Source organism: Anolis sagrei, chromosome X (assembly GCF_037176765.1).
Source record: "Anolis sagrei isolate rAnoSag1 chromosome X, rAnoSag1.mat, whole genome shotgun sequence".
Taxonomy (NCBI): domain Eukaryota; kingdom Metazoa; phylum Chordata; class Lepidosauria; order Squamata; family Dactyloidae; genus Anolis; species Anolis sagrei.
Window position 1 is genome coordinate 64,515,920 of NC_090034.1, and position 12,167 is coordinate 64,528,086.

Sequence of the window (12,167 nt, forward strand, 5' to 3'; positions counted from 1 at the left end):
CCTAAAAGAGGTTAGATTCGCCCTACCCTTCAGTCCTTCTGTTCCAACCTGAAAACATGGATGTTCAGACAGGCTGAATGGGCTCATAGGAAGCTGACACTTGGCACCTTGTGAATTGATGGCAGTTAGTTTTATCCACTGTTGTTTTGAAATTGTATTATTTTGATTTATGCTACATGTGTTGATGACGATTGTTGTTATAATTTTATGTGTTTTATACTTTTGTACCATTTTTACGGGTTGTAGGTAATATATGCACCCTGGAGTGCCTTGAAAGCCACCCTGAGTCTCTTCGGGGAGGTGGTGGTGGGATATAAACAAAGATGATGATGATGATGATGATGATGATTATTATTATTATTATTATTATTATTTTCCCAATAGCCCAAATGTGTGAGTTTGCTCTATGAAAAATGTAATCAGTCTTGTGAATCCAACAACCTGTCACTTATTGCTGTATTATATAAGTTTACCTAATTAGTATGGCTAGTCTTCTGAAGGGAAAGATGGAATAGCTAGGTGACATATTTTTCTTCTGGAAACATTTTTTTATGCAGATTGGTTGGCTGCCCGTATTCTGAAATCAATCGCAACCGAGAAAGCCCTTTACAGGATCGCCTTGGGGGAGAAAAACCTTTACCTATTTCCATTCTTCACAAACTCAAGAAATCCGAAACTTCTGTATCACTTACAGATCTGGAGGAAGACTCTCCGCAGTCTAGGTGAACCTTTAAATTTAACTTTACGTTTTAGTCTTGGGCAATGTTTGTCAACTGGAGCCAAGAAATGCCTCAGTGTCTGGAGGCAAGAAGATATATGTGCATGAGTGCATGATGACTTTCTTAAAAGAAGGTGTAATAGGGATATTCCCTTTTATCCTTATGACTTCAAAGCCATTCAGAAAATAGAATTTTCCAGGTTCATTTAGATTTTGGGAAGTCTTTTGGGATGTCACGTTCATCTAACACAGGTATGGGCAAACTTTGGCCCTCTCTCCAGGTGTTTTGGACTTCAACTCCCACAATTCCTGGCCTCAGGCCCTTTCCTTTCCCCTCTCAGCTGCTTAAGGAAAGGGCCTGAGGGGAAAGGAAAGGGCCGAAGCCAGGAATTTTGGGAGTTAAAGTCCAAAACACCTGGATGGAGAGCCAAAGTTTACTCATGCCTGATCTAACGGGATGGACATGGCATTTATCAAAAGCATTTTCAGCAGACTTCAAACAACATAGCATATAAAGTAGAACTCTATGCATTGAGCATTCATTGCCTGGAATGCTGAAATCCTCCAAAAGCCAAAGTCCTCCACATGAGTGGCTGAGGTATTGATACCTCGGTATTCTGATGAATACATTTGTATTCCGATTAAACAAATATTGTTTAATGCACAAAACTATTTCAAATATTGCATAACGTTATCTTCAGCCAATGAGTATATAGGGCACATGAATGAATTTCAAGTTTAGACTTGGGTCCCCTCTCCCAAGATATTTCATATTGTACATATATGCAAATACAGGTATTCCAAAATCTGAAATCCAAATGTACAGGGTTGAGTGTTTCTTATCCAAAATGCTTGCGACCAGAAGTGTACATTTTTATTTTGTCATTATTGTAAGACACCTTGGGCTTTATGTTGGAAATAGCAACCTTCCAAGCCTCCACTAACTGTTTGTAAATGTGTATATGTACATTTTGGTTTGTCAGTTTGACTGTACCCCTTTGGTGTGGTAGGGGCTTCAGTCACATGACTCCATTCTGTATTCAGTTTGCATCAGACCTCAGTGGAGGTGGATGCATGCTGCTGTTTGGACTTTAGTAGTGTAGTAGAATTTAGTAGATTTAGTAGAATAGTATCTTTTTAGACCTCAATGGAGGTGGATGCAGTTTGTCTCCTTTCAGACTTCAGTGAATACAGTTATACAATTTGGAGTATATCTGTATGCTTAAAGACATTGGACTATAGACTAGTATGCTGAATATATACAAGACGTTTGTTAGTAAACCTGAGACTACTTTGTTTTGGCTCTTGAGTGCATATTTTAACTAAAAGGTTTTAAGGGAATGTATATCTTTTGGGCAATTGCCCAAAATGCGGCAGCCAGGCTGCTAGCGGGATCATCTATAAGATCCCATATTACACCGATTCTGCAACAACTGCATTGGCTACCAATAGAACATCGGATCTCTTACAAGATACTGATCCTGACATTTAGAGCTCAAAATGGCCAAGGACCTTTATATCTTAGGGACCACCTCATTCCTTTTCTCCATCAGTGGTCACCTCTATCCACCCAGGAAAATCTCCTATACATACCGGGTCCTAGGGAGGCACATTTGGAAGCTACAAGGCGTAGAGCTTTTTCGATCAATGCTCCGATTCTGTGGAACTCATTGCCTCCATATATTAGAGCAATGTCGGAGTTGCGACCTTTTGCAAAGGCGCTCAAGACTTGGCTGTTTGGCTGTGCATTTAAGTAACCGGATCAAATTTTGTCATAGTCACTGCTGAATGTTTTTATGTTGAATGTTTTTATGTTGAATGTTTTTATATTGAATGTTTTTATATCGAATGTTTTATATTGTGTATAAACTGTTTTAAATTGTAAGTTGCTTGGAGCACCTTGGTGGAGAGTAACTAATTAAGAAATAAAGTAATGATGATGATGATGATGAATTGTAACTGCAAATTCTGCTTCAAAGAAACAACCATCCTCTGCTAACCAAATATATTTTTGTAGTGGCATGTCTTTATCCTTGGCAATTTAAACAAATGGTTCTTCAGTTTAACAGCTGAGTTACCTGTGTGTCATGGAATCATAGAATCAAAGAGTTGGAAGAGACCTCATGGGCCATCCAGTCCAACCCCCTGCTAAGAAGCAAGAATATTGCATTCAAAGCATCCTTGCATGAATGCTTATGAATATCACTTGTTCAACTTCTAACAAGGTCATGCTTTTCTTGGCTATTGGTTTTCAAAAGGTGGTCTCCACATGTTCATGGAGATTCACATTTGCCAAACGGATGTGACATCATTTTTACCTTTTCAATAAGGTTATGGTGCACTTATTTCCAATAGGTTATGGAATTCCCAATACTTCATGCCGTGGGGAAAAGCAGAAAACAAAAACAAAAAAGCAATAGACAGCATCAACTCCTCTATGTAAGAAAAGGACCAGACCAGTTTCCGCCACTCTTTTGATCTCGAGACATTTAGAATCACGTTGACCCAAACCAGCATTACAAGTGGATAGAGATTAAGGGAGTGCCAAATGTCCAGAGAGCGCTATGTTGGAGAATGCTGAAGCTGTTATTTTGCACCTGTTATTTTGTAGCTGTCACCTGAACGACCAGCAAACATTAGAAGGAGAGCAGTGATGGATGTGAGATTCCAATCTGTTTTTCATCCCTCCTGGAGAACAAGCCCTATGAGGAGCGGCTTAAGGAGCTGGGCATGTTTAGCCTGAAGAAGAGAAGGCTGAGAGGGGATATGATAGCCATGTATAAATAAGTGAGAGGAAGCGACAGGGAGGAGGGAGCAAGCTTGTTTTCTGCTTCCTTGGAGACTAGGACGCGGAACAATGGCTTCAAACTACAAGAGAGGAGATTCCATCTGAACATGAGGAAGAACTTCCTGACTGTGAGAGCCGTTCAGCAGTGGAACTCTCTGCCCCGGAGTGTGGTGGAGGCTCCTTCTTTGGAAGCTTTTAAACAGAGGCTGGATGGCCATCTGTCAGGGGTGATTTGAATGCAGTATTCCTGCTTCTTGGCAGGGGGTTGGACTGGATGGCCCATGAGGTCTCTTCCAACTCTTTGATTCTATGATTCTATGATTCTATGATTCTACAGCGAGTCTTGAACAAGAAGAATGAGCTTGGTCCTGGAGATCCTGGAAACACATATTTCCAGTAGTGACCAGCCCTCGGGTCATCTACATGTTCTTTTTTATTCCCTTCACTTCAGGCACATCAAAGAGCAGTGATACATCTGCTTGACCCAACCAGGCCTGGCATTCTGTTCTCCAAAGGCTTCATGGCCTCCAGAACATTTCCCATTCTCCCTGACCCACAAATTATATTCAAGAAAGGAGGAAAAGGTCCAATCCAGAGTCTCTTCCCCAGCCCCTATAATACTGCCGTTGGCTTTTTCTCGTTTTGAGAACAGAGTGTAGACTGGAAATGCATGAGCTCACAATGTGGAGTGTTTTCACTCTCCCCGTATGAGTCGTTACTCTTAGTGACCTGTGTACTGACTTCATGCTGCTGTGAAATGCAGTATTTTTTCCCAAATTGAAATGATGATACTCATTTTGCATTTTCTATGGGGAAGGTAAAAGCAAGCACAGCCTGAGATAGCAGCTTCTCGTCCTTGTAATCTCCATGTCTCACACAGTTAGGCTCCTAGGCAGGCACAGATCAATCCACCGAATGTTCCAGGACTGAATAGCTGACTGGCAGTAGTCCCAACTTCCCAGGCAACACTACAGGTATAACATTGAAAGGTGTTCCCTAAGTTCCTTTTCATGCATCGCACGATTAACTAGTAGCTGATTTGCTTTTGCTTTCCGATCCCCTTCCCTGATACCTCTGCTACATTGGTGATGTCTTCATGCCTCTTTGTGTGTTCTTGGTCACCTTCTTCAAACACTGTAATGCATGTTGGGGGAAAGATTCCTCATCCTGATCCATACATGGAATGCATTTTCTGTCTTGTGGAAGATCACCAGAAAAAATTCTACACCATTTGTCATAATCTCATGAACCTGTCCCTAAAGAATAAGATTTTCTAGCTCTGAGTCTCCCTTTGCAAGCTAATTTCAGAGCAATCCCTCAAAACTGTGGATACAGCAGCAAAGAACTGACTTCACAGCAATGTATTTGCATGCAACGGTTGATATGATCCCTCCATTTTGGCAAGATATATACTTTCTCCAGGAACCAAAACTGAGTCAGATCCATCTCTGCAACCTCAAACATTTCAGGACAGACTCAGATGTTACACCTCCCCCAACTCTGTGACATTCAGTGCCCTCACAAATTGAGCAAAGAGCCTATGAGACCTGGTCCAGGCCTTTAGAAGAAGAAGAAATTAACAAGCCTGATGAGTGAGCACATGAGGATCTGTTGACCTCACTGTCATTTCCGATACAATCATGTCGATCAACTTCATCCAGCCCTTGATAAGGTTCAACTAACAGGCTCATTCGTAGTACTGATCGACCTGAGGGATGCTCCTTTATGATAGACTGACGTAGTATCCATTCCAAGCCTTTCAAGGTCAGAGTCTAGCTTAACTTGGCAAATCTTCCAAGGCAGCCAGCTTCTAACCACCACCACTCCTGACTCTGTTGGGAACAGATGCCCACACCACAGGTTGCATAGGCCTCCATCTCTGACCATAAACAATCTCCACTTCAGGCCCTGAGATTGTCACCTGGTATATGGGCCGACTTGTTGACATGGCACTCCCAGTCCTGTTCATACCGTCCTTGGCCCCAAGTTCTTTGGGTCTAATCCCGATCTACCTCACATTGGTTCCATGAGCTGGAAAGCAGATCACCCTCTCAATCCGGATCACATTCAGTCGTGATCCAGAGACAGGCCCCACTGCAACCCTTGGGGCCATTACCACTCTCAGCACAGTGGAAGATTGATGTCTCTGACTTTGTGTGCTTGCCTACTACAAGCCTCTCAGGTTCAATCTTTCTCATTCCTCCCTCACCAACATGTCCTTGCAATTATTTTCCTTCAGCTGAAGTCCCAGCTCTTCCTCTCTTGCATCCTCCCAGTCATTATAACAATCCTTGAGTCCACCTCTGTCCAGCCCTTTCTCCTTCCCTTGACAGAGTTGTCCTGCTTTCTTTGGTCATCCTCCAGAGTTGGGACTGTCCCCTGTTCTCAGTGAGGCTTGTTATTCAACTGTTTCAGACTCCAAGCATCCACCATGATAGTCACACCTTACATGAGGCTCCACTTCCTCTCCTTCTTACTGTCTTCCATCTTAGTTAATCTGCCCAAGCCCCTTCTCATCATTACCCTACATGTCCTGGATGTCTGCAGGGCCCTTGCATTCTACATGTGCCATATCTCTGAAATCAGAAAATCCTAGATAGTTCCTTTATTGTGGTGGAAGGAAGGCTGGCTCTCCTGTGTCACCACAAAGACCATCCAGATGGGTCACCACTCTCATGATCCTGGTGTAAGCTGCAATTGTCATGACTTCATTTCCACTCCCCCCTTGCTGCCACCCACCATTTCATGACTGGCTGCATAGTACAGGGTCACTTAGTGGTCTCATCTGCTTTCCTATGACACTAATGCCTGGATTGTAGCATGTGAGCTGATGCTGAATTTGTTATTATCCATCATTGCCTGACCTGCCCCTTCTCTACTGACTAATTTCCCAAATGTGTGAGGCACAGAGACCACGAAGAGGGACAGGTTTCTCACCTGTAATTGTAGTTCTTTGAGTGGATGTCTGTGCTTTCACACAAATCTGCTCTCCTTCCCTCTTGTTTTGCAGGCCCACTGATCTCTCTGAGGAACATCAGAAATGGGGGGATCAGCTTTTGGCACTACACATATAGTACAGGGCCACTGCCAGAAAACTGCCCAGCTCTGGAACATTGCATGGATTGATCAGCGTGTGCGCAGTTGTGTGAAGTTGCAGATGAACACTCAAAGAACAACCATTGCAGGTGTCACTTTACCTTCTTTCACAGTGTTTATCAAGAGCTGCAAATACAGGAGGCAGCTCATGTCCATAGACCTGCTTTGGGCTGTGTTTGCCTTACTCAGCTGAATGTTTGAATTATTTCCCAAACAGAAAGTCATCCACAGAAAATGGAGATCTGTCAGGACAAAGCAATGCCCACAATCTATTAGAGCAGTCTGAGGCCAGCCAACAGAAGGACTGGGCTGAAGGGGAATCCTCTGTTGATATCAAAGTCAAATCCAAAGGGTAAGCAGAATACAGTTTATTCCCTGGAACAGCAACATTTGAAGTGGAAAAAAGAAAGTTTGGTAAGAGATGTTGGTTACAGATGGAACATGACTTTCGAAACAGATCAAACAATTCATGAAGTTTTGTTCTGGGTGGGCAAATCTGTGTTTCTCCATGTTCATAGGCAAATCCATGAAAATGTTTTGTTGTTGTTGTTGTTGTTGAGCAGTGGTGCTTGTTGCAGTACAGTGCAAGCCCTTTCAATATCAGCAGATTATTGTTGCATAAACCTTTGTGCTTTGCTATCTACTTTTACAGACACTGGCTAAATATGAAATGTTTGGCTTCCGCACGCAGATATTTCTGTCATTTTTCTCTTTTAAAAAAAAATCAGTTCATCTCCAAAAATTCAGTTCTCTCTCTTTTTCCCCCCTCCTATAAGTTGTTTCTTTACCATCCAAATTTGTCTTTTCAGGACTGATTGCTCACATGGCTATATAAAGCTCCAGGTCATAAAGCAAGATGTCGATGGAAGAGGTTTGTCACATGTTTGTTTATAAACTATTGCAGATTTCTTAGCTTTTTTCCATTTTGTTACATGAAGAGTATGTTGCCGTTTTCTTTCCGGTAATAAGATGAATTCCATTATTATATGTATTTGCTTCAATTAAGAATCCTTTCTGTTTCTTTTCTCTTACAATGGAGCTCTGATAAATTTAGTTTTAAGTGAGGTTCCAGAAATCAAATTGATTTTTGGAGAAGTTAAAAGATCTGCAGCATCTACACCAGGCATGGGCAAACTTGGGCCCTCCCTCCAGGTGTTTTGGACTTCAACTCCCACCATTCCTAACAGCCTCAGGCCCCTTCCTTTTTCCTTTCCTTTTCTGCTTAAGCGGCTGAGGGGAGTTGAAGTCCAAAACACCAGGAGGGAGAGCCCAAGTTTGCCCATGCCTGTTCAATGCTCCAGCCAACGTATGGCACTACATAATGCCTCCCATACAGTTAACAATATGCCTGAGAAGGCGTATTGTTGCTTTTTTCTCACAGTCCTTCCATTCCTTTCAGCTGTTCCTTGTTGCTGCTGAAATCAGATTGTTGAGATAACCTCTTAGACTTCTGTTCCGACATACGTAGTTTAAATAAGCCATGGATTTGCCCACCACCAACGTATTCTACAAAAATATTACTATGTTTGCAGCAAATAGGATGATGACATTATTAGGCTTTGAGTGGTTGTTTTCTTTTGCAACATTTGACGGACCAATTTAATATTATTTATTTATTTCAAAGTTTTCTATACCGAGCTTCTCAACTCTTAGAGGGACTCAGCCCGGTTTACAACCATAAAAACATACAATCAGTAAAATATCATAGTTCATAATTACAATAACACATTTAAAATAACAACTATATTTAAAACTACGGTGGTCAGTCGTCATATTAAAAACAAGTATACCTCATCTTCCATCCACAATCCTAGGGTGCTGTCTCATTCATCGAAAGCCTGTCTCCACAACCACGTCTTCACCCATTTCCTGAATGTCAGGATAGACGGGGCGGTTCTGACCTCCAGTGGGAGAGAGTTCCAGAGTCGCGGGGCCACCACCGAGAAGGCCCTGTCCCTAGTCCCCACCAGGCGCGCTTGTGAGGCCGGTGGGACCGAGAGCAGGGCCTCTCCAGACGATCTTAGTAATCTTGATGGTACGTAGGGGAGAATACGTTCAGAGAGGTAAACAGGGCCGGAGCCGTTTCGGGCTTTATAGGTTAACACCAGCACTTTGAATTGTGCTCGGAAGCTAATTGGCAGCCAGTGGAGCTGGTGTAACAGCGGAGTGGTGTGCTCCCTGTACCCAGCACCCGTTAGTAATCTGGCTGCCGAGCGTTGGACTTGCTGCAGCTTCCGGGCAGTCTTCAGAGGCAACCCCACGTAGAGAGCGTTGCAGTAATCTAAGCGGGATGTAACCAAAGCGTGGACTACCATGGCCAAGTCAGACTTCCCAAGGTATGGGCGCAGCTGGTGCACAAGTTTTAGTAGTGCAAAAGCTCCCCTGACCACCGCTGAGACCTGGGGCTCCAGACTCAGCGATGAGTCCAGGAGAACTCCCAGACCTCGAACCTGCGCCTTTAGGGGGAGTGTGACCCTGTCCAGCACAGGCTGTAACCCCGTACCCTGTTCGGCCTTACGACTGACCAGGAGTACCTCTGTCTTGTCTGGATTTAGTTTCAATCTGTTGTCCCTCATCCAGTCCGTTACAGCGGCCAAGCACCAGTTCAGGACCTGGACAGCCTCCTTAGTAGCAGATGGAAAGGAGTGATAGAGTTGGACATCATCTGCGTACAGATGACACCGCACCCCAAAACTCCGGATGATCTCTCCCAACGGCTTCATGTATATGTTAAACAACATAGGGGACAGTACTGAACCCTGCGGGACTCCACAGTACAACGGCCGAGGAGTCGAGCAGGAGTCCCCTAGTGACACCTTCTGGGAGCGACCCTCGAGGAAGGACCGGAGCCACTGCAAAGCAGTACCCCCAAGACCCATTCCTGCGAGGCATCCCAGAAGGATATCGTGGTCGACAGTATCGAAGGCCGAAGAGAGGTCCAGCAGAACCAACAGGGACACACTCCCCCTGTCCAGTTCCCGGCGAAGATCATCCACTGAGGCGACCAAGGCTGTTTCAGTACCATGTCCCGGCCTAAAGCCAGACTGTGCCGGATCTAGATAGTCCGTGTCTACCGGGAACTCCTGGAGTTGCGAGGCCACCACATGTTCCAGGACTTTGCCCAAATAGAGGAGATTGGAAACTGGGCAAAAGTTGACAAATTGAGTGGGGTCTAGTGATGGTTTTTTCAACAGCGGTTTAATAACAGCTTGTTTTAAGCTGGCTGGAATATTGCCTTCCCGAAGGGAGGCATTAACCACCACCTTTACCCACTCTGCCAAACCCCCTCTGGCTTCTTTCACCAGCCAGGAAGGGCAGGGGTCTAGGCCTCGCCTCTCCAAGAACCCTGGTGACCTCGTCGAGTTGAACAGATCAAAATGAATCCAACAAAACTGGTCAAGCAGATGCTTGAGTTACATCCTCAGAGACTTCCGTTAATGTGGTGTCAAAGCCCAAATGGATCAAAGCGACTTTGTCCGCAAAGTACTGAGCAAATGCTTCACAGCGCGCTGCCGAGTCGTCAGGGGACCCACTCGAGGTGGGATTCAACAACCCTCTGACTACTCGAAACAGCTGTGCCGGACGGTTCCTTGCGGACGCAATATTGGCCGAATAGAAAGCATTTTGTGCGGCCTCTATTGCCGCGCCATATGTCCTTAGACAAAGGCATAGGCGTGTTCGATTTGGCTCACTGGGCTCTTTCCGCCACACGCTCTCTAGCCACCTCTTTGTTTGCTTCAACTCCACCAACTCCTCGTTAAACCAAGGAGATGGTTTAGCTCGGCGACTTAAGAGGGGGCGCTCCGGAGCAATCATGTCTATTGCCCTAGTCAACTCCCTATTCCAGTGAGCGACCAGGGCATCGACAGAATCACCATCCAAAGCAACAGAAACATCCCCAAGAGCCATCAGGAGTCCTTCTGGATCCATAAGCCTCCTGGGGCGGACCATCTTAATGGGTCCACCACCCCTGCGAAGGTTAGAAGTTGCGGCAAGTCTAAACCTGATCAGGTGGTGGTCAGTCCACGGCAAAGGAGAGATTGACAGCTCCTCCACACCGCCACCTTCTTCCCAGCCCTGACAGAAGACCAAGTCAAGTGTGTGTCCAGCACAGTGGGTAGGGCAAGATACTAGCTGGGACAGCCCCATAGTTGCCATGGCGGCCATGAATTCCTGAGCTGCTCCTGAAAGAGTGTTCTCTGCATGGACATTGAAGTCCCCCAGCACTACAAGCCTCCAATGCCAGGCCCGAGACCAACTCTGCAAGCTCAGGTAGGGCGGCCGTGGTGCAGCAGGGTGGTCGGTACACCAACAACAGCCCTATTCTGTCCCGGTCTCCTAACCTCAGGTGGACACATTCAAACAAGGTCGACTGTAAGGCTGGGCACCTAATCAAGGAGATGGAATCTTTATAGACTATTGCAACTCCGCCTCCCCGCCCCCCGGATCTCGGTTGGTGCTGCACGGCATAACCTGGTGGGCAAAGCTGGGTGAGATTAACCCCTCCAGCCTCGTCCAACCAGGTCTCCATGATGCACGCCAGATCTGCCTTTTCCTCAAGTATTAGATCCTGAATGGTTGATGTTTTACCATTGACAGACCTGGCGTTCAACAGCACCACCTTCAATCCAGGCGGACCGTCTACCTTGGAACCCACGTTTACCAAGTCAGGAGAACATTTTGGAATTTTCCTCAGAGTTTGTTCACGAATTGGCCGAATTAGTTTCTTAACTCTCCCTTTCCCGTATCTCCCCCTCCCCATAATCACCTCTGTGGGCCCCCCCCCCCGAGGACTGGAACTCTCCCCCTCCCTCCCACCCCCGTTCTTCACATCCCGACAATGAAATATTGCACTGTTATGTAGCATATCATTGCCCCGGCCAGTTATCAATGCATCACTTTCATCGTTCTTGTAGCTCCACTCCTCTGATTCAATTTAACGTGGTCTTCCAAATTTTCAGAAATTATAAGAATGTCATCCAAGTAAACTAGAACTCTCTTATACAGAAAGGGGTGTAATGTTTCATTTATTAATTGCATAAATACGCCAGGGGCACCAACGGCTCTTACTCACCAGTGGCTCTGCACCCCAAGAGTTCTGGATCTGTGGCTGGGGCGTCTTCACTGCAGATCGTGGGAGGTTTCTGCCAGCTGTCTCAGCTCTCCATCGTCCTCACCCAACTCCACTCCAGGACTAGGATCTGCTATCCAGTTGTCCTTCTCTCTGGCCACATTCACCCTCTTCTTTCCAGCCCATCGGGATGATGCCTTCTCCTTCCCTTTGTCAGAGTGTTCTGATCCACTTCTCCTTGCTGGATTCTTCAGACAACTCCTTGTTTGGTGTCTTTCCATTCCACACACAAAACATGCATAATTCCTTCCTCTCCATTCCTGGCTATTCATGTGTTGCCTGGGAGGATGCCAGAACCCTCCGGCACCTGCCCCAGGTGCATCCATGTTTCTACCCTCTATAAAATCCTTGGCTGCTTTTTGACTTGCTGTTTTATTCCTTCCACTTTTCCAGCTAATAAAATCCAGGACTCTAAATCACAGTAAAGTGCCCAT

At 45.3% G+C, this 12,167-nt stretch overlaps 1 protein-coding gene across 1 annotated transcript in view; it reads left to right on the plus strand.

Annotated features, from left to right (window-relative positions):
* The window catches only part of LOC132780836 (lethal(3)malignant brain tumor-like protein 4), a 96,592-nt gene that overhangs the window by 47,453 nt on the left and 36,972 nt on the right, over positions 1 to 12,167 (plus strand). The window contains exons 16-18 of the mRNA XM_060784652.2: positions 558 to 722; positions 6,820 to 6,954; positions 7,412 to 7,473. Of these exons, the coding sequence (XP_060640635.2) occupies positions 558 to 722; positions 6,820 to 6,954; positions 7,412 to 7,473 (362 nt within the window). The remainder of the gene's footprint in view (positions 1 to 557; positions 723 to 6,819; positions 6,955 to 7,411; positions 7,474 to 12,167) is intronic.